The 23,255-nt window shown below is 43.6% G+C and overlaps 1 protein-coding gene across 1 annotated transcript; it reads right to left on the bottom strand.

Moving 5' to 3' along the window:
• Positions 1–5,248: 5,248 nt before the first annotated feature.
• Positions 5,249–22,581, bottom strand: LOC308108177 (CTTNBP2 N-terminal-like protein). The gene is made up of 7 exons (XM_080460939.1): positions 22,475–22,581; positions 17,196–17,300; positions 9,182–9,415; positions 8,464–8,571; positions 8,079–8,267; positions 7,795–7,965; positions 5,249–6,970 (listed from the first exon to the last, which is right to left on the bottom strand). The coding sequence occupies exons 1-7, from the start codon at positions 22,511–22,513 to the stop codon at positions 6,038–6,040; spliced, it is 1,779 nt and encodes a 592-aa protein (XP_080317065.1). The 5' UTR covers positions 22,514–22,581; the 3' UTR covers positions 5,249–6,037.
• Between the last annotated feature and the right edge of the window lie 674 nt (positions 22,582–23,255).

Genomic DNA, 23,255 nt, shown 5'->3' with positions numbered 1-23,255 from the left:
TCGTTAAAAGAAATAAAACTGAACTCCCATGTGTTGCAGTATATCAGTATCCGGTGTTGGTGTTGATTATTTTGTGTTTTGCAAACTTCAAATATGACATAATAAACAATGGCGAACTAAGTTGGTGCAGGAAACAGGTCAGGCTTTCTTGTCATAACGTAGTACAGTAGTCCTCAGCAGTGTACATTGAATGTGTACAATTTATCTTATAAAATCATAGTAAGAAAGATTTGCAAGTAAAATGTTAGAACAGAAGTCCTCCAGCGATGACCCAGACAAGAGACTTTCACATTTTACCTTCGCTGACTGCTCTTAAATGGTTAAAGAGCAATTTAACTGTTTAACTGTTTAAAAGCAGTTTCAGTCACACAAATGCAGCATGACTATCCAGATATTAATGCTGTGAACAGAAACGCTTTGGAAAGATTAATATAAGGTGTAGAATAATTACTCTCTCTGTTTACATAGCTTTATTGTCTTTGGGATATATCACAGTCACGTTCAACATGCAGAAAAAACAACACAGGTACTGGCCGTATTTTCATTCTATAGATATGGCAATAATTATAATTGAATTAAAACATGAAATTGAGTGAAAACGTATGGAAAGGAAATGACACTATCATGAAAACAGGATTTGTTAAGGGCAAAGTGAGGTCATATCCAATAATTGGCTCGCTTTTTGTTTTTCTTCTTTACGAACTCAATAGAAAAACCGGCTTGATGTCCAGGCCTGAAATACAACAGCTGTTCTCCAGAGCCAAGACCCTGAAAGAAGACTGCTCTCCTTCCTGAAAAGTAGGATTCACAATGAGGATGACAAACCGTGTGCTCTGGAGAAGAAGAATCTCCATTCACAACACAGCGGGTGAAGCTGGAGACTAAAGTTCAGGGTTATTTTGGAGAGATGGAAAGAGTGGACGGGAAAAGAAAGCACTGGCCGTGTAATAAATTTGATCAGACGTGTGTCACTTGTCACAGGCTTGAAGAGACGCCTCCACTTCCAGTAACGTCGACCCCTCACGTCGCGTTCGACCTTTGACCTCGCTCATAGCTGTCCTGTGATGTGATGTCTGCTTCCTCCAAGTTGGGTATGCCACCGGGTTCAGTCCTCCGTTTCGAAAATGATTAATAACTTAATGAAGTCACTCTCATGCCAATGTGACCCGGAGTGACAAAGTAAAAACATCTCGGTCCCCGGCTGCAGGCACTTCAACCGCTCCTGTAATGCCACCGGAGTGCGTGTTTGTAGTTCAGCTCATATCAACAGTCCCGATTCAGAAACCGGTCTGTCTCATCGAGCCAATGTGGAAACATCTGACCCACCTCAAGGACACTTCTGGCATGGCTCTTATGTCTGTGTGTGTGTGTGTGTGTGTGAGAGTGTGTCTCCAGCAGGTAGGGTAAAGGCACAGATTAGACGCCGTGTGTGAGGTCATTCTAATCAGCACAAATCTCGGGGTGTTAGTTAGGGATGTAAGTAAAGGTCAGTAACAATGCAGCTGTCTAAAAATACCCCGACACAGACGGCAAATGTAATGGTGTGTTTCCAACGTGAATGGAAACTGTTTATCGTCTTAAGAACGCGAGGGGACCTTCTAAATTATTCATTGATGCAGGAGAGTTTTAAAAGATCAGAGCCAAACACACACACGGAGCGGCTGCGCGCCGTGATGTAGCGGTGAGTATGAAATCCGTGGTTCTCCGGGCCGTTTCCCCACTTTTCCGCCTCACAGACGGACAAACACAACCCAGCTGTTTGTCCTTCAGTTATGTCATATCTGGATTTGGAGCCACGCTCAGATCCTCATTACATGTGACCCTGTCTTTCTTTACCCCAGGACAAGCGTTGGATTTTACAGTGACAACTCAATAACAAATTGCTTTACAAGGAGCAGGTGATGGTGGCGATAACACTCATCATCCAGCCCTCCCTCTCCTTCTGTCTCGCTTTGAGCCAGCTCCAGCTGTGGTCTTTGGGAGGCTCAGTGTGGGGGCCTGAACTCCTATTCTGGGCCCCTCTCATGGTCGGGGCTAATTTTGGATGGAGAGAAGGGGACACAAGAGGGGAGAGGGGAGAAGGGGGGGAGAAGAAAAAAAAGCGAATAAGAAAGTGATTTGGGTTTGTACAAGCTGAGCAGATAAAAGCTAGGTCACACATTTAAGCATTGCTGTGGGTCCAAAATAAAAACCGCCGACACTGGAAGTGCAGGAAATGGATGGGCGAGTGGGCAGGTTGCGCTTTGATTGGAGGGGGGAGTGCTGTGAGAAAGCTGTAAATTTGTGGTTTAACACCTGACAGGTTATATGCTCCCTCCTTGACCTCAGTTTCCTCATATCATTTACACATGACACTGCAGACACGTGTCCTCTCTGCTATTAGAATAAAGTGCAGCGTCAAACGGGCTCAGATGGGCCGGAACAATCTCTTTCAACCATTTGCATTTATATATATTTTGTTTCCACACAAGCATTATTCACACAGCGTTAGTGAAAGCGTGTGTGTGTGGGGGGGGGGTCGATCCATCTCAAGATTCAAGGCCACATTGGGACGACAACATGTCACTGGAACCTAAGTCATTTTTCATGCAAATCTTGCTGTTCAGATACTGAAATTAGACTTTTAAGTTCTTCTATATCAACGTTAGAGGAAAAAAATAAACTTTCAGGACATTATAAGAAGGTCAAACTTCCAAGAGTTGAAAGTACTGGAAAGTCAGGTTCAATTTAAAAAAAAAAAAAGTAAGCTTAATATAAGCCTATACAACTGATCCATACACACCAAAACTCATCTTATCTTCTACACAATGGATATGAGATACTTTCCGCCGCGTCCTCCGGCAGTGGATGACGGCGATGCACAGCACAGGGTGAGCGTGTCGGCAGTGACTCCAGGCTCAGACGTGGCCCCTCACAGCTCATCAACCTGAGCCCGTGTTTATGGAGGCTGAGAAAGACGAGGCTTTGCTGGAGGAGCAGGCGTGTCTGTGCTGGATTTGGGATGCAGCTCCGCTGTCCCACACTGGAATGTTAATTAGGTGAGCCGAGCAAAGGAGAGGTGACCCGTCCCGTTAACCGGCCAACCCTTCCCCAACAACCAGGAGGGGAAGTTAGTGTGACGGAAAAGCCTCCTCAGCGAGCCCCTCAATGTCACTCCACACTGCCTGACTTTGTGTGTGTGTGTGTGTGTGTGTGTGTGTGTGTGTGTGTGTGTGTGTGTGTGTGTGTGTGTGTGTGTGTGTGTGTGTGTGTGTGTGTGTGTGTGTGTGTGTGTGTGTGTGTGTGTGTGTGTGTGTGTGTGTGTGTGTGTGTGTGTTAAAGAGACAGACACACTGCGCTGAGAAGCATATCCATCAAGTTAACAACCCCTCTGTATTTTGTGTGAACTTTTGCAACTGCAAAACATCACTCGGGCAATTTCTCTCTGACGTTGCATCATTCCAACAAGAAGGAGGCTGTTTACAGCTGAAGCAACATGGAAGGGGAAAATAACAAACTGTTCAGATCATTTAAAGATTTTATTGTTTCTCTGTGAATCTCGGGGGGGAACAAAATGTTTCCTCCAAAACAGTCCTATATTCATATAAATGTGCTGTGCATGTTTTTATAATTTTTCCTTGATTCCAAACTTAATCATGCAGATATAAGTATCTAAAATGTGTGAGGAACAACCATTTCTGAGGTGAAGGAGAAACTGTGGAGCAGAGGTGAAGTGGTTTCCACTCTTGTCTCACAGCAAGAAGATTGGGAGTTTCAATGTTACGTTTCCTGATAAGTTTTCCTCACGGGGATATTGACCAATGCTATTTATTTTTAAACTTCATTATACGTACTTCAGTTCAGTGATTGGTTCTTTATTGAGTTTTCTTAGGAGCTTCTTGATGACTTGAAGCAGGGAGATATTGAAAACCCGTATAGGACAAAGTCGGGACACCACAGTAGTGGAACATATTGAACTGCTGCTTTACACACTTATTATTGCATTAGCTGTGTAAATAGAGTACAAACAGATTAGATAATGATGTAATTCATTGCATGCATGAAAGAAACATGAGTGGAACAGAAAGCAAGCGGTGAGCACTGCAATCTCAAGCACAGGAAGAACATGTAAACGATATTTGCACAACGTTGGTTTTCACGGGGACTTCAGTTTCCTCCAACTGTTAATCATAAAAAAAAAAAGGACAGTACCTGGCTCTTAATTTCTCTAAGGTGTGTTGCTGGAATATCTATGTTCACCAATATGCATCCCAAGTCTGTATAAAATGTGTAATGAATGAATAAACGACTGGCAGAATGGAGACAGCCGCGGATGCTTCATCTTGTTGAACACTGACCTCTGGTGGACAGTTTGGAGAAGCACAGTGCCTCTAGTGCAGGACGGAATGTATTGGGGATTTTAGAAAACAATTTAAAGTATCACGACCTAAATCAAACGTAAAGTTGTTTAAAAAAAATATACAGGATTTCATCTCACAGTTGAACCAAAATATCTATTGGTATTCATGTATGCAAATTTATCCACATGCGAGATAAATAAAGGGATATCTTATTTCTTTTTAAAATTCAATATAAATAATAGAAAGCACTGGAGAAGATCCCTGTGACTGAATCTTTGATTCACTTGTCTGTATGTAGTTTGCATGTTGTTCCCTGGTTAATTTACTTTTCTCCCATAATCCTTTCTAATATAACCAGTTTATGCAAATAAATCCTGTTATGAACTGAGTGTTTAGACTTATTTAGAGTTTATGGCTGTGGATTCAGCTTTTTCTTTCTTAAACTTTGCAATATGTGGCGATGATCTAATATTTCTGTGTGTCCGTGCCAAATCCTGTCAGCAGTGCCAGGATGGGATTAAAAGAATGTGCAAACTTCACTCAGAGAGGCGCCATTTGCCAGACCAGTTCTAGGACACGTATGTTCAGTTGACTTGTTTGTGAAATTTTGACTGTGTGTGTGTGATTTGGTGTGTGTGTGCATGCGACTGCCTTTTCTCTCCTCACCCGGCGGTAAGCTGGCGGATTGTTCAGGCTTCACCCTGAATCTCGCCTCTCGTCAGTGCTGAGCTCTCCCCTGTGGTCTAAAGTTTGTCCAGAAGATAAATAAACGTTTGTTCCAGCGATTGAATCGTTTACATTCACAGATATTAGCAGCTTTATCTCATCGGATTACTACCACTGTTGGCAGTAATAGCCAGGCCTCTGTTATTGCCGCGGGAGTAACAAATAAAGAGATGAATACCAGACAATATCCAGGATAGATTTATTAAATACGTCACATTCCAACCTATGGAGTACTGGAAATTATTTGATAAAAAAAAACAAAAAAAAAAACAGATCACCAATACTGGTTTATGATTTCAAACAAAGCAACAGCTGACAATAAGAAACGGGTTTATTTAACAGTTTCTTCCAGGTACCAAAGGCAGGTCAGTCTGAAACATCAGTGTCCCATCAGTGCCTGCATTTAATCTCGGGTCTATTTGATTATCAGAACTATTCAGGGCTAACAATCTGGACGGCATCGATCATAGTGTAAAACTCTCTTGCATGAATAACTAAAAAAAAAGAAGAAAAAAAACGTTTATAAAAAAGTAACTGAACAGTATCGGATAAAACAAACACATTGTAGGATAGATTGTTTCAAAGGTGATTATTTGTTATAAACAGTGAGGAACATACTGGAATACATAAAGGAATAAAACATCTCTTCAGGTAATAAGATGATTCTTTGGAAGTACGACTCCATAAAACAGATATAAAGTAACAGTACAGTGTGCTAGACGCACTGGTGGAACCTTCTGAAAACTAAATACTTATTAGTACCAGCCCTTGAATCGCTACCTAAAATAGTGCCTCTGCACACATTTAATATAAATCTAATAAATACAAATAGTACAACAGTGTTTGAAGGGACCTTTGCTCCGAGAAGAAAACGATATAAATCCTGTTATGTACAAGAAGAAAAATCCCCATCATCATCGCCGTGACGGAGCGGAGCGGAGCAGCAGCTGACTGATTTACAGACGAATCGCCTAATTGGAGGAGACCACCATGTCCAGTTCTTTAACTCCATCCTGGCCGGATGTGAGGCCGCAGCTGCCCGACAGCGGGCTGTCGGAGTAATGGCTGGCAGACCTGGGCACCGCGGCCGGCGACAGAGGGGCCTGCGCCAGCCCGGGCTTCTTCGGGGGGATCGGTGGGGGGTTCCCGCGATCCGCCCTGGAGATGGTGGGCGACCTGATGCCCGGGGGAAGTGCCGCGGCAGCTCTGCCAATGACCGGAGACAGGGGCGCCGCCAGGCTGCGGTAATCCGTGCCGAAGGGCGAGTTGTTGGGTGCGGCCAGCTTTGGAGCGGCGCTCTGCTGGACGGAGGTGAAACGAGACAGGACTTGAGTGACCGTGCTGCGAGCCATCTGCTTGACCGGGCTGGCCTCCTGGGAGGGGCCGCAGCTCACGGGGGGGGCCTCCTTTACCGGGAGGGGGGATGCGGGCTGGGCGGGCTGAGGCTGCAGCTCCGGTTCGGCCGTTCCCTGAAACTTGTGACGCGCGGCGTGGAAACGCTGGTTGATCCCGGCCTGGTAGGGAGACGGGAAGCTCCCGGGGCTCGGGCTGCCGGGCGAGTGCTTGGCGAGAACGGGGGAGGCACAGGGGGAGGGGGGAAGGAGAGTGGGAGAGAGCGATGATGCCTGATGAACCGCTGGAGTCTCACTCCCGTTCTGTAGACATGTCTTCTCTGAGAGGGCGCCGTTGGAGCCGTTTGTCTCCGTCGGACAATGATGGCCATTGACTTCCGGCTGCTCTCCGTCTGCCTCCATGTCCTCCACCTCGATAGTGTCCACCACTGTCTTTCCAGGAGCAACTTTCGTTGCCCACTCTGTTCTTTCCTCCTCCACAGGAGCTGTCGGAGCTCCTCTGGTTTCTTCCATCACGTTCCCCTCATCCAGGTTCCTCTTCAGCTCCTCTACCTGAAAACAAAATGGACCATTTTTATTTTAAGTCTTTTTAATCAGCAGCACAATGAAATTGTTAAGTTAGTTAGTTTTTGACAAGTTTTTTTGTGCTCTGGAATTAAGATTCCCTATAAAATTGTTATCGTAGCCCTCCATCATTTTCCATACTGCTTAATAAAAATGTCTCCAGTCCATCATGTTCGCACCTACACACAGTTTCTGAACCACAAATTAACTTCAAAACCTGAACTTTATTTATTTTCATTTGGAGATATCATCAAAATAACTGTCCAACTTTGTAGTGAATATAATATACAGCAGCAAGAGTTCAAGAATAAATTGTAAAATGTAAAGTATGATAAAAATGAATAGAAACAATAAATGTTTGTAATGTTTGCTGCATCACAAAGCCATTGTAGATGAGTTTGCTATGAGACATTGAATGGTGGGCGAGGCTTAGTAGGAAACTTACGGGTTAAAAAATTCCTGAGGCACCCTACAGATTGCGTATTAGTTGGCGTTCTCGCCTTACCTCACTGATTAAGGAGCCTCTCTATGTATTTCTGCAAACTCTGACATCAGTTGAAGTCTAAAAAAATCTGCATTTTCACTCTAAATTTGTCCAATCGGTATAAATAGTGTCTCTGTGTTTGCCCTGTGATGAAGTGCTGCAACTTTAAGTTGGACAGATTTGACGAAGACATTCACTAATCCACTGATACTTGAACCAGGTGCCCCGACCTCCCCGACGTGAAACAAAGAAGCCCAGAAGCCCGATGAACGGATCCACACAGCGTGAAATGTGCCGTCATCAGTGTGACTGTGTCTAAAATGGTCACCTGTTGCTGGAGCTGACAACAATGAGCTTCTTCTTTCTTTAACCGGGAGCGGAGTTGTTCCCGCTCCGTGTCGAACTCGGCCAGCTGCTCCTCCACCCTCGCCTCCATCCTCAGAGCTCTCGTCCTCTCGTCCTCCAGCTCCTTCCTCAGAGCCTGACAAGCCTCCTTTTCCTGAACGGGAAACAAAGACACTTCCCAGAATGAATCCCAGCCCGAGCACGGGACTGCCTGATAACCCGGAGGAGTTAATGAAGCTCCGAGCTCGGATCTAGGAGGGCAACTACCTTGTCAAGTTTGCGGCTCATTTCGGTAAGCCGGTGACCCTCCTCCAGAGCCCGGGCGCTCGCCCACTTGCACTCTTTGGCTAAAGCGCAGGAAAGCTGCTTGTGCTGCGCCCGCTCCTCGTCGAGCTGCTCGGTGATCCGCCGCTGTTCTTTTTCCAGCCGGCGGACCTGGCTCCGCTCAAACTCCAGCTACAATCACAGGGACCGGACCGGACGCACAATCAGCGAGCTGCTCATTACCTGGACGCGTTATTTTCACCCGCTTTGCACAAACATAAACGATTACAGTTCACACCAAATTCCTCAGTGGTCCACTCATTAAAAGTCCCACCGCTGGACAAATATTTAGCAGAACAAGCCTTGCAGTAGTTAATTAACCGTCCACCTGCTGCTGTAGGCGCTCCCTCTCTTTCTCCAGGATGTAAGTGACATCGTCTCCCTCGGCGGTGTCCTCGGCGTGCCGCCTCCGCTCCTCCTCCAGGTCTGCAATGACCTGCCACCAACACAGCAGGTTTAGGAATGAAGTTTTATCTTCTGCGTCGCCTACTACGAAAGCCGATGGTCAGCGAGACCAACAACTTACCAAGTAGAATGTGAAGTCGGCAGGTTCACCAAGTTTAAGTGTATCGTTTGATTATTACTACCTAATAATTCATTTATAGTCAATTGACTAAAAACACCATAAAACGAAGGCCTCTTTCCTGCTGTGGGTTTGGGTTACCAACTTGAAATTAAATTAAAAATTAAAAAATGTAAAAAAAGTTTCTGCCTGACTGCATTAATGACATCAGCCTTCTGGTATTTTATCTTTCTTCAGGTCTGTTACCTACCACCTGTAAAGTAATCATAGATGCATGTGTAACTTTTGGAAACAGCTCATGGTGAATACAAAGCTGATTTTAACTTGTTATTCTTCTGTTAAAGAGGAAAAAAAAAAAAAACCCCACAGAGAACAAAAGGTCCCGATGTAGATCCTGCTAGTTATTAATTTTGGACCACGGCTGCTTTATCAGTTTCCTTATCGAAAACGCCGACTCCATGTTGTTTCGTTGCTCGGCTGTTATCTACATATGAAACTGTGCTTATTAACCGAGGAGCCTCACCCTCCTGTGTCTGCTCTCAGCAGCCGCCAGCTGAGTCAGCATCTTCTCCTGCATCCTCCTGCAGTGGCTCACCACCAGCTTGAGAACCACCAGCGGGTTGGTGGTGGAGGGGGAACAGCTGGGGTCCTTGCTTTGCCCCCCCACAGCCTCGCTGTCCCTCTGCAGGGCCTGGAAGGGGTCGCTGAGGTTGTACTTCCCATAGCGCTCCTGGATGAACAGCTCTTTTCGCTGCGCCTGTTGAGGTGATAAGAGAAGAGTTGTTTTTTTTTTCATAAATCATCGTTTCATTACACTTACTGTATTTAAATATAGGTTTGATTCTGATTCTTCTGGTATCAAGTGAGTCAAATAAATTTCCAGAAATTCAGCCAAAAAACTGCTGTTAAATAAACGGATGTTGGATATGTTTAGCAATATTACCTGAGCTGATCCTCGAGATGCTGTACATTGCGTAAAATGTGATGGTTTAACCATAAAACACACACTTTTAATAAGGAAGAATGAATGCAGTAAACTGATAAACGTACAATCAGATTTTCAGGTTCAGATTAAAATGTCAGACTTCCTAGACACAGTCCAGGAGGAACACCAGGATGTTTATAAGTGGACTGTTATTTCCACCTGAACAGTTTAACAATACGGACAGAAGGGATCCTGGACTCAGTCAACCCGGAGATTTTTCCTCACTGTGAGGCAAGAGAACTAACTACTGCATTGCCCAACTAACAGGAGGATTAACCGTGCAAATTACAAAGACGCAACACAGATTAAAGTTTCACTCTGTCTAATTGTGGGGAACCAACAACTACCACCTGATCTGTGACACACTGGAGTCTGTAATTTGGAATAACTTTTAGAAACATCGAGTAAATGTCTGCATACCAGAATAAGAATCGTGTGGTTTATTTTAAATGCGGGATCAAGTGGAAATATCTAATCACAGCTAAACTGATTCAAAGTGGCATTTCCCAAAACTAACACACTGAAATCCACGGCACTGACTGTGACTATTATTCGATAATCATGATAATCCCAGGCAGTTATGACACTTTATTTGGCGCATGCTGTTATTTCTCTCCTGTATAATCAGGAAACAACATAATCACCGTCTCTAATACTCAGACAGTAAATTAGCAGTAGATAGAAAAAAAAAGGGAATATAGAGAGAGGAACTGTTTTAAAAAAAAAAAAAGGGGGGAAATTGAACTTGTCGGAGGAAGGAGCAACAGATGGTGCGTGTGTGTGTGTGTGTGCGTGCGTGTGTGTGTCTATCTTTAGCAGGACAGCTGCTCTGGACTGTTCCTTGGCCAATGCAGACCTGTTCTGTGTTAAACTCGTGACAAAGGAGGGATAATGGCAGCAAGACTGTTCAGGTTCAGCAGATGCCTTCAGGCTGGCTGAGAGAGAGAGAGAGAGAGAAAGAGAGAGAGAGAGAGAGAGAGAGAGAAGGGCTGTAGTAAAGCTGGCAGCATGTCTTCGTGAGGTTTCAACAAAAGAGGATCAGGAGATTAGAGAGAACAGTATCCTCTCTGGCAGGGTGAGGACAGAGCTCCTGATGACTGATACCAAGATTACGTGAGAAGTTAAAAGTGTAGTCAAGAGTGTGGACAGGCCCGCAGAGCAACAGGCCGACATTATTCCTGTTCCCACACAGCCCGAGTGGGTCACTGCTGCAGCTGAGCGCCCACATATACACCATGTCTCCTCCCCAAAAGAGCACCATATTTAATCAGATCCATGTGTTTTAATCTTCTTTTTTGTTTTAATATTTATTCTGGTACCTCGGTTCAGCGAGCGTCGAGGTCAAACACAGCACACATGTGAAATGTCCAAAACCAATTCAAATGATTTATTATAGCATAACTTAAGTCAATAAGTTGCTGTCACTGATACAGTGACGGACAGCATGATTAATATAATGTCGATAGGTCAACATGACAAATACCAGCTACCACACAAGAGTGCATAGTATATCGGCGCACCTCTAATAAAGTGAGCTCACACTTGCAGTGATAACTGAGACGAAAGCCGATCTGCACGCCTCACAGGTAAATACCCTTAAAAATACTGACTGCGACTGTGTAGTAGTGGAGAAAAAGAAAGGCTTGCCAAAGCCAATTAAAATACTTCTTACAAAGTTCAGGCTGAAGGTAACTCTACACAGTTGTTGGGAGGAAAACGCGGGGCGCGTTGATGAAGGGCTTCGGATAGAAAAGCCGAGTTCAAACAACCTTTCACGAGACATCAGAGGCTTTGTGATTGTCATTTTCTACATCTTGAGCTTCATCTGGCACAAAGAGAGGAGGGCACGGCCGCGAGGCTTTGCCGCCGTTATTTGATCCAGTCTGCTGAGGATGGTGCAAAGGCGGATCAAACGGCACGCGGAGGGCAAAGCAGGAAAACGCGGGGCGCCCGGGAGAGTTCAAAAATGCCTCTCGAAATGTGGGCGCTGTCAAAAGCCCCCCCCCCCCCCCGTCACAAGTCAACACATCAGTAACTGACTGATATCCTGTGACTACAGGCCTGTTTGTTTACCTGCAGATGCTCCTTTAAAGCCAACGCCGAGCAAAGATCCCACACGCCCAAAACCTTATGATGCTTTTTTCCCTTTCTTACCCTCTTCCATGATTGCCTTCTTCGTAGTTTTCTATTTATTCACTCTGCACTGTGCTCACATTACTATAAGTAGATAATTGGCCTTGAAATTATCAGGATTTTTTCCCCCCGCCTTCGAAATCCAGAGGACCCGTTACACAAAAGTTCACTCATAAACACAGACTGAGGTCCTCTCTTTCTCAGTTTGACCCCCCTCCCCACCCCCCCACCCCGGGCCCCGGCCCTTCAGCGGACAGAATGATGTGCACTTCCGCTCCACAAAGGGAGGCTGTTTTCCTCCGCATCAATCCTTCACTGTTGCGAATAGAGCGCCCTGCAACTGAAATGAGGGATTACAGCAAACGTTACTTAATACTTAGCACCCAAATCTACCGGAGCGCATTCATTACATCATACTGTGCGTGTGCAATACCCATAACCGTTTGGTGAATGACTGTTATGCATCACAGTCTCACTTCATTATTCATGCCTTTGTCTGTTGGATACAGTTCTTGGCAACTTGTGTGCTTTTGCATGGGAAGCCGTCTTTGTGCCATGGCTGCACTGATTCCAATCCAGCTTATCTTCATCTGACACATGCCTGGAGTCTTTCATCTGGGCGAGGTTGGCAACGGGATCTTTTTAAGACCGAGGGAAGGTGATATGTGAACTTCTTACCCAGGAGTCCTGTATATTTCAAAGCTGCTCTGGCAAACCGCTAAAGAGTCTCAAATCCTCACGCATGTAATTAATATTTCTCGCTAAGGCATGGGATATTGAGAAAACACTATCCAGCATAATGATAAAATGCCACATTAACTGAGACTGAATCCTATCAGCTGATGCATCTCTGGTTTGGAAAACAAAGTCTATTTCGGGGCACAAGGGAAGGCTGTCTAAAGCAGATGAAAATGTGGACGTTTTTTTTTTACCCGACCACATCACTTGAATTCGACAGCTAATTAAAGACTCATTTCCATATTTCAGTCCACTTTTAACTTAAAGTCAAGACTCTTATTTCTTTCCCAAACCAAAAAGGAGCCCTGGACTGCTGCAGAAACTTGCGTGCCAAATACAAGCATTGCCAGAGACTCACTTCCTTTTGAAAAAGCTAGTGTGAGCAGCTGCAGAAGTGAGTCACATGGGGGGGGGGGGGTGCCAGCAGATAGTTAGAATGCCATTGATAGTTCAGCGTAATTACATATAGCGTACCAATAAAAAATTTTTTTTAAAAAAACACCCACACCACCAACCTCACATCCTGCGCTCACGATACATCTGGTAGAGAATCACTAATAAGAATCTCAGGGAGTTAAAAACACAGAGAAAAGAGTGCAGATGAAAACAGCTGGCCTCCTCTACTCCAAACCACATGGGAAAGACATCAAAAGCTAAGTAGTGAACGCTTCATCACACGTGACAGTTCACCAAAAGGAATCAAAGCTGCACTTTGTCATTAGGGTGACGATTTCTGTTCTGGATGAACGTTAATCCCACGACACCGACGGTAGCCATGACTCATCAGTGTCGACAGACAAAAGCGACCCGACTCAACAAACGTCTATAATTGTTCTTTAGTCCCTCTGTGCTAACATTTCCCAAAGAAGAGCGAAACAAATCATAGCTGAGGCTGATGTTGAAGTCATTTATTTTGAAAGCAAGAGGCCATAAACCAAAAGCGCATCCATATGTCCATCTTCTGCACCACTTAATCCAACATGGGGTCGTGGGACACTGGAGCCAGACCAGCTAACGATGTGATAAAGCAGGTTACACCATGTCAGGTCAGCAGTCCATCACAAGATGGACACAGACAATCGCACACACTCACATTGAAGGGAAACCGGATGCTGGGCATCGTACTCGACCTCCATGTGGAACAAGTTGAGGTTCAGCGTCTTGTTCAACGACACTTTGGACTATGGATGACCCACGGTACCCAATGAAGCACTGTGGCCATGAAATATACGTAAGCGCCAGTCAACCCGACCTTGAAGCCTAAAACATGCTTCCTTTATGCACGTGACTCGGTACATCCAGAGGTTGTCATGCATTTCTGTCTTTGCTCTGTCCATTCCGTTATATCTGACATGCAAGACATCCAATAGAGATCCAATGAAGAGATCCGCCATTTCTGCTCGTCCATATCGATCTGGGCTGATAGCATTTACCATATTTGGGCCAGCACCACCATCCCCTTTGTGCTTTAGGTCTCAACATGTAAACATGGCAGACACTTTACGTCACCAATAGGTGGCAGTGTGACTGTCGACAACTGAATCAAACTGCCGTGTCAGAGGCCAGAAGCCATTTTTCACTGAGTAAAACATGTCAGCATCAGTGTGGGTGTTTTCCACATTTCCAGGAGGACGACGGTGTCCACTGCAGTGACCTGCAAGGCTTGTGTCATAACCAGTGCACTTTCTATGGCTATACATTTAGAGGGACTCTTCAATAAATATACTTTGACAGATCTTCCAGAAGTTGCATATCTATATATTTACTTACATAAGGCAAAACGTTTATCGGCAGGTGTATTAACAAATAAGAATGTGTTCCCTGATGACCATGAATGTCAGTTTCTAACTCGGTATCAAACACCATCAATAACAGTGACGACAGCTCCATGCCCTTAGTTCTTCTCTGAACAGAAGCATCGGCGGGCGATGTTTTAGTGATAACAATCTTTCATGTGAGGGCAAGACCAAAGACTCTCCACGGTAAATTCCTTAACAGCAGAACAGTGCAGGAAGGTATGGGGCCGTTTTGAACTTTTGGACAAAGAGAAAATAAGCGTTCTGATGTGCAGTGATTAAAACACCATGAATAAAAAAAGACTGGTACTGGTTATATAAATCTTACTTTCAGTTTTCATCCATCTCAACCATTCATTCTCCTGCTGATCTGTGATTTCCTCTCCAATAAAACACAGGAGGATTTGACCCAGCAGTGCTGCAGTCCTGAATGGGTTAACACTTTGTGCAGAAGGAACTATGAAAGGAGGACAGCACTATTCCCCTCCAGCTCCGGTTAAGGCCAGTGTTTATTTGTTCACTCCTACTCTCACTCACTTTTGAGTCACCAGGCACTCGGGAGTGCTGCAACTCCTCTTGCCTTAGATGGTCAGATCCCAGGGGGAGATGCAGGAATGTGGTCTAGACACAACACATGAGCATTCAGCAGCAGGATCTCGGAGACGGACTGCTTTTCTAGTCCCCTGGCTGGTCCTCTCTGGTTTTTCAATGGTGCATTTCACACTAAAACAGTGAAATGTGCTCCAAGCATGTAACGGCTGTACAGCCATAAGAAAGAATGAGCCAAGTTTTAGAAATACATCCATTTCCTGCAAAAACCTTAATGCATCTCAGTTGCTTTTCTAAAACATGTGGTGGGACGTCACACTGACATGGTGTTGCAGTGTCTTTCTATCATTTCACTCCATGGAAAACCATTGAAGGTTTCACCTTTAACCATTGAAGAAAGCCTTGGTGAATGGGCCCGCTGCAGGACGTGACATAGCAAAGGGCACAGCACAAGAAACATAGCCTCACAATCCTTTAATTGAAGTGCAGCATTAATCCTGCAGAGTAAGACATCTTAACGCTGACGCTGGTTGCTCTGTGTCGAACTGACAATGTCCGCTCCACGCTGCTGTTATTTCTAATACATGCAAGGTCACTGGTGCGCTGACTCATTCCGGCTCATGAAAGGGATGACTTACATTAATATGAGAAAATGCCTGAATAGATTCACTCAGTTCTCTGGAGGCACAGACAGTATTTTGCCGAGACTAAATTGAAGAAGCCCCTAGGAATTTTAGCTCTACGGTCACAGACAGATGGCTCTGCACATTATGAAAGACTTCGTTTTATGACAAAGTGCTTCCATCACTTCAACAGTCACTTTGGATAAATGCCATTTTCTCCTCACACTGTACAAAGAACAAAGGCATTATTTACAATGAAAGACGAGAAGAAAAAAGAAAAAAAAAAGGCCCGTGATCTGGTTGCCCTACATGAAGGTGAAACCAAAGTATATCGTGATACATGCAACTCTATGGAAGTGTTTTCTCATGTAGTACAAAGTTATTAGTCCTTTATTGTATTCATTTCCTTGATTTGTTGGTTTGGGATTCTCTGTGAGGCAAAAACTACTTCTACAACGTTGCAAAAAGAATGATTTGAGCCCAACAAAAGAGATTTATGAACTCTGTGGGGGAGACAGGTGGTCCAAAAAGCTTTGGAATAGTTTCCCAACAGGACCCCATCGTTTCCCAACAGATCATTTTCATGCCCTCAAATTGCGGTTGTTTTTTTTTTTTTTTTTTTTTTTAGCACAAGCGATGAAGGCAAAGCAGATTGGAACAGATGAGGTATCTTGCTCCTGCCTGGTCTTTTTCTTTGATACTCTCTCTACGTTTGAGACAGGTTTCATTTATTATACACTCACATGGGCACACTGGTAATAACATTACTGTGGAAGTATTTACACCAATTCCCAAATAAATGAGAACATCTATATAAACATCCAGGCCACACCGTGATGTAGTGGCTCGTGCTTTTACCTCATACTGAACGTTGCCAGGTTCGAGTTTGCATGATCACCCTTTGCATGCCTAGGTTTCGTCTGGGTACTCGGTAATCCTTCCACAGTCAAAGACGTATGTTTACGTTTGATTGGTCACTTCAAATTGCCCGGAGTTATTATTGTGAGTGTGTGTGACCGTCTGGGATTGGCCTCAGCATCTGAATAGCAACAGGATATCCTCCTCAGTTAGGATCTCTCCATTATCTGGTTTGTACGGAGGTCTTTGGTCCGTGTTGTGTTCAGATTTCAGTTGGTAGTAATATAAATAGTCTCGGGGGATTTTCAAAGAATTTCTGCGATGCAACAAACACAATGTATAAAATACCCATTTGAACCAACTTATGTAATACACTACTACAGTCTGCCAAACATTTTTTTGTTTACTACTTTCCTCAGCTTTATATGACTACATTTCTGTAGATTTGTCACTACACGAGACTGCCATATACAGATCACGGAGCTCTGGTATTAAAGTTTCAAGCAAGTATCTCAAGAGGTACACTTTTTTTTCATACAGTTGGCAAAATGAGTATTCCAGGTGGATCCTTTCTGCCTCAAACCGTAGTCGCCGTAGAATTCAAACGGAGCAAAATTGATCTTCAACATGCAGTGATGCCTGCTGATTTGGCTCACTTCCATGAAGAATTTATCGCTGATGTGAAAACCTGCTTTCTCTTCATGTACTTGATATTTTTTAATGCGATCGCAGCTGCTGTTTAATGAGGACCAGCTTTGAACAGATGCTCTTTCAGTGTCTGATGTTAGAGGACGCTTTTGTGCGGCGAGCCATGTTATCATGTGCAGCTCCGTTAGCGGCTCTGATGACGGGTACCTTTAAAGCCTCGATGACGAGATCACGAGCCTCGAGCTCTCCCTCCAGGATGCTGAAGAGCATCAGCAGCTCCGGCTTGGTCAAACTCTCCATGTTCAGTTTGGACTGTGAGACAAAAGGATTAAAAAAAAGAGAGAGCGAGAGAGAGAGAAGAATTACTTTTTGTAACATTTTTCCTTTTTGTTTAATGAGATTATTGCACATCTCCAGAAGAGGACACACAGACAAAAATATGAATCATCCATTTTGTGTTTTCTCAAGACACTAAAAAAAAAAAAAAATCCTCAGTTATTTCATTTCGTCTTTCAACAAAGCCCCATAATTCTCCCAAATCAGACATCCAGACAGACATCTGATCCGGTCCACCGATTTACGAGCTTTCTGCGAGTATGCAGTTATTATCTCAGGAAAGAGTCCTTCTCCAAGACGAAGTCAGCGTGAATAATATGTTGAGCAATTTTCTCCCTATTCAGAAAAAGTGTGTTTACATTGAATGCACACCAACGTCTTCGGCAAAGTGGTTTGCAACAGCTCAAGCGACAACTGAGATGTGAGGTCAACGTCTTCCCACTGAAGTTGCTCATAAACAAGCGGACATGTTGACAGATCACACACATCAAATGGGCCACTTTTCACAGTCAAGTTTCCAAACTGCTCCGTCTGCACAACGTGCCCAGAAACTTTCTAATGTTCAACATAACATCGCTTCGTTTTGTTTCCCCCGCTGCGTGTCACGCTCATAATGGCTGCTGCGACAGTCACTGGTTGAGTGTCAGAAGTTGTGATGTGGTTTTTCTTTGTGGAGCCTCGAGGCTCTAATCTCACAGCTGTGTTGGTTCTGTTGACGAGCCCTGCGGTGTCTTTTTTTTTTTTTTGTCTCCCAACATCCAACCGCACTCCGCCCGAGAAAACGTACGCGGGCCTCGCTTTGAAATAAGATCAAAGCGGTTGATGTTACCGTGCCATAAGCACGCCTCTCGGATGAGAGTCATCAGAAGGGAGGCGTAGGGTAGATGAGCGCCCCACCGACGGGCGTCTCGATAACAAACGGAAACTCGGCTGAAGCTTGAACCGATTAAATGTCCTTCCGAGTGGCTGGATTACAGATGTGACTGTATAAAAAGTTCAAAGATAATCATCACATTCACTGTCAGTGTTTTGGTAGTGCTAAAAAGTGCTGTTTCACGTCATTGTATAGGATTCTTTTTTAAAAGAAAAACTGCAAAATTAGCAGCGTTTATACTACTGAGTGATATTTAGCATTCTATTAATAAATAGTGTTAGTAGTTTTTCCTCCTCAGTCCCACACAATCCAACCATTACACATGAACTGGTAATAAAGGAGCCGCGTATTTGCAAGAATCCGGTTACAAATCATATCAGACCACAGGATTTATGATTCGATAATTGCGATATATTGTGATACAAGTAAAGAAAAATGTGACTAAATACGTCACTTTCTGCAAAAGGAAAAGCAAGGAATGTATTTTTATTACTGTCGCCCATTTCAATGGCAAGTGGCCAACAAGACAAAAGAAAAAATATTAAACTTACTAAATTAATTACAGTTTTAACCAGAACAAGATGAATGAAACATTACAGTACGGTTAAGTTTGATGAGAAAGAACAAAATGTTCAGTAAACTGGGATGGACAGAGGGAAATATTCCATTTTATGATCAATTGGCTTCATTTTTTCTTAATCATTTCTGCAAATTCAACCATATTTAACAAACTCAACCATGCTTTTTTTTTTTATGCACAAATGCAAGTCACTTTAGTTTTGATGGCTTCATTATTTATCACTTGCTAATATCTTGCTGCACATTCTGTGAAGTTCCTGCGTTGCATCACGCTCTCATTAGTATATGGAAAAACATTTTGTGGGTTTTCTTCGAACACATCTTAAGCCATTTCTTCTAGTGAAGACGGCAGGAAGTCAAACCAAGTTGGATTTGAAGTAGTGGAATAGCAAGAAACTGATGAGCGGCTCAGAAAACATTAAACTCAGCAGATGAGGTAATTAATGATATGACAAGTTACACTGTTTTTGGGAATCAATACACCATCCAGTGTAATCTTTGGATCAGTCTCTTCGGAAATATTTAAGTTATTTCTAATAGCGACAACATCAATGAAGAAACATTGAATAATTCTTAGTGTTTATGTATCTTTTCAATAGGGGATGCCACAAGTTCTTGTGCCTTGAAACTGGGCCCACAACAGTCAAGTTACAAGAGAATGCAGACATTTAATAAATATAGACATTTACAGATCATTATCTATTTTGTATCATCTTGTTCAACAGATAACAGACCATGTAGTAGACTTTTACCCAATAAAGAATACGGCCACTTCAGACCTCACAGAAGGTGGAAAATGACATGGAGCCTTCCACCATGTTTCAGACCCAAAAGAAACACGTCTGGGACGCCGTTCCTAACTTCGGTTGATGCTGGCTGGTGTTTGCCATTAACCCTTCGAAGTGCAGTAAAGAAGCTCTGTTAGAATAGTGCAAACATTTTTAATAGATTGTACAAACGGCCAGACGCTCCACCACAGTCCGCCATCAAACCGCTCAGTGTTTCAGGCCCCACCTCCAGCATCTGAACCGTGTTACTGGACTGCGATCCACACCTGAGCGTTTACCCAGGGGAGTCGTGCTCCGCTCTGCGCGCTCTGTGGTCACCACAACCTTCCACATCATCAAGTCATCCTGTCTCTGAGCTCTGGTTGCATAATGAGAGACAGAAGCCCCTGGCCTTTCACGTGTGAGCAAAAAGAAAAAGAAATAAAACCTCTACAGTATCTTACCATCATTCTCAATAAGCATCAGCAGCTGGTGATTGGACAGTGTGTTGACTCACCGCATTCACATGACTCGATTAGCGTGTAAATGCAGAAGTGAAAAGGCGAATGAGTCGAGCTCTGCGACTTCGGCCTACAGCAGCGTCTTCTCACAAAGAAGGCTTAGAGCGTTTCAGTTCTGCCCCTGCCAGCACTCGCAGTCTGTGGCTTAACCGCAGGGGTAAAATGCTAATTAAACTACAGTGTGCACACCTCCCTTTGGTTTCAGTTTACAGGCCCGCTCGCTAATTTCACAGGCCACCGTAATCACTGAGAGACGAGTGTGTGCCGTGTTATTAGAACTGTCTGGTCCAGCGGGAGCCAGCATGTGTCACTTTGTCTAGATCCTCATCATTTTAATATTATTACACCTAATCCCCCCCTGTGCCTCCAGTTAGAGTTGCTTATCAGGACGGTACACAAACATGGAGCGATAGCATGGGAAAGACAAATATTCCCACACGTTTTCCGAGCTCCACATCCGATGACGAAGAGCCCCGTGTCCGTAATCCTTTTATCCATGTTTGTTTTAAACCCGGTCAGGCGTGCGCCTCGTCTGCGACACTGTAAACTCATTAAAAACACACAGCGGCGTTTACCTCCAAAACATACACTTCACAACAGTCAAGAGTCGCTGCCTGTGACTCCCTGTGAATAAAAAAAACCTTCTCCCTCACTGTAATCCCATCAACGTCTATTAAATATTCACTCTTTTTTTTAAGTCCCAGAGGAGCGTCTGAGCTGTTAATTTTTGTTGAATCACAGAAAACGTCACCCTGACAATTTTCCAGAGATATGTCAGGCTGCAGTTTAACTTGTTTAAGTTGCTGAAGAGAAACCAAATCTACTTAGATTTAAGCGAGCCATGGCTTCCAGTTGGTTTTACCGACAGAAAACAGGCAGTACAGAAAATGCATTTAACAACTATGTTTATGGAAAGGCAAATCAGGCTCATCAAAATACATCGAGCCAACGTAAACAAAGTCAATAGCAGAAGCACGTCGGGTTCCTATAAAAGAGGAACTATGACATTCAAGTGAATAAAAGGAAATAATTAGGGTTTTAAATATGAAGGAAGCATCATAATAAATAGCAACAACTTATGAAAATAAAAAGTAGAAAAAATGATGCCAAAAGAATGGAATGTCAAAGTTTAATCTATAAAAGTAAGTTTTAAGAGGAAGTTTACAAGAAGTCATTCAATCTGCAAACCTTTAATAGAATATATCTAAAGATATAGGCCACAGAGAGCCAAACAAACTCTGTCATAAACTAATTGAATAATGGCAACAAAAAAAAAAAGTTTTCTTAATAATAAATGTGATTGAAAATATGGGAAAAGGCAAAAATATCTGATTCAATTAAAACAATCTAATCAAGAGGAATAGAAATAATAGCAAATCAATAAAAGATGGAGAATAGTGACAAAAGAGAATAATGGTAAAAGAACAACATCACATGAAAGCAACTCTATAAAAGTGGGGTTTCAATCTGCATCCCTATTAAAAGAACAGATTCAGGCCACAGACTGTTAAACCTCTTCGACACCAACTCCAATATAAACCAACTGAATAAAAGCCTCGGCTTTCTTTAAAAGATACAAAACCATAATATTCAAGAGAGAAAACACATTAAAACACATTACTATGAAATAAATGACCAGTGAAGAAAATCAATGTAGAAAGGTAAAAATGGGTGTAAACAAACAGCATCACGTGGAAGCAGTTTGTTTTAAGAGGTGCTTTATGAGTCAGTGAATCTGATCCCCCCCCCTCCCCTTTTTAAAAGAAGTGGTGCAGGACTGAGGAGCCTCTGTGACCCACAAACCACAACCCCAGCCTGGTGGGGTCAGCTGAGGGTAAGCATGGACAGGACAGCTCTGCTGGATCTCCTGGTTCTGCTGAGCAGGAGCCGCAGCAGATGCAGCATGTCTGGATACTAAATTGGATTTGGTCGCCAACCTAATTTCTTGCGGAGGCCACCTATTGCTGACTGTCCCCGCTGAGCCTGCTGCTCCTCTCCTGACTTTGAGCGGCTGATCTTTAACGCGGGCAGAAGAAATGCGAGCAGGGAGGCTGCGGGTCTTCAGACTGGTTGTATTTGTTGTGTGGTGTGGAAGTTACTCAACAACTGGAACGTGTGAAATCATAAGAAGAAGACCCAGCAGTCATCTGACTCACTGTGACGAGCAGGAAACTTGTTCTTTTGAAGATTAAAAGTATTTATTTATTTATTTCTGCAGGAATTAAAACACATGTTACGATTCTTAGTCCGGTTCGGCCTGCAGCCTGGACCACCTCAGCTACATCTTTTTTCTACTCGTTTTTTTTTTTTTTTTTTTTTTTCTTTTCCTCTATTTGGACCAAAATACGCGGTGGAACGCTGCGAGCTTCTCGCAGCCGACAGAAGAGCGTCGTCAGCGGGTCGTCTTACCTTCATGTGGTCCTCTGAGGTCTTTGGAAACTCCAGCATGAACTTTTTCTGCTGTCAGAAGATTTCCTTCACTTGGTTTGAGTCCTCTGATCCCAACGGAGAGAAACACTGGACGGCCGAGCACGGCGCTGAGTGGCAGCCCAACCGACCAATGAGCGGAGGAGGAGCCGTGCGTGTTAACCAATCAGAGGCCAGATTAACGCGAGATGGGCGGAGCCTCTGCCGTCCCGGTTTCTTTGTTTAGTGTTTCTGGAGTTCCTCCTGCTTCTTCTTCAAGAGTCTCGTTCTCACGCGCACATTTCAGCGACTTTACACATTTCTTCCCAGGAAAAAAAGTTAATATATGAAACGTTTGCTTCGCCTAACTTCACACAGTTAAAGGTTTTCCTGTCATTTCGCCTAATCTCACAGTAATAAACCCAGTATTCACTTGTGATCATAGTTTATTTTTTCTCAAAATAAAACAAGATGATTAAAGACAACATTGACTCTCGAGTTTTGTACCACTGGCATCAGTAAAAGAGAAAAAAAGTGTGAAATTAGTTTCGTATTCATAACGAGGAAGAGAATTACAGTAAAACTTAGCGGTGCCATGTTCACAAAGCCCTCTAGAGGGCGCTATTCTGCACAATCAGCTGGCATGATCAAGTATATTTATATTTTCATTTACTATAAGGATAATATTCAATTTAATTGATCTGATTCCTTTCCAAAAGTATGTCTTAATATTCTGAAAGGCTCTTCTCATATAATTATATTATGGTTATCTTATTAGTTCTTA

This window comes from Lipophrys pholis, assembly GCF_963383615.2.
Source record: "Lipophrys pholis genome assembly, chromosome: 4".
Classification (NCBI taxonomy): Eukaryota; Metazoa; Chordata; class Actinopteri; order Blenniiformes; family Blenniidae; genus Lipophrys; species Lipophrys pholis.
Note: the sequence above shows the minus strand (reverse complement) of the source record. Positions and strands in the feature narration are given on the sequence as shown.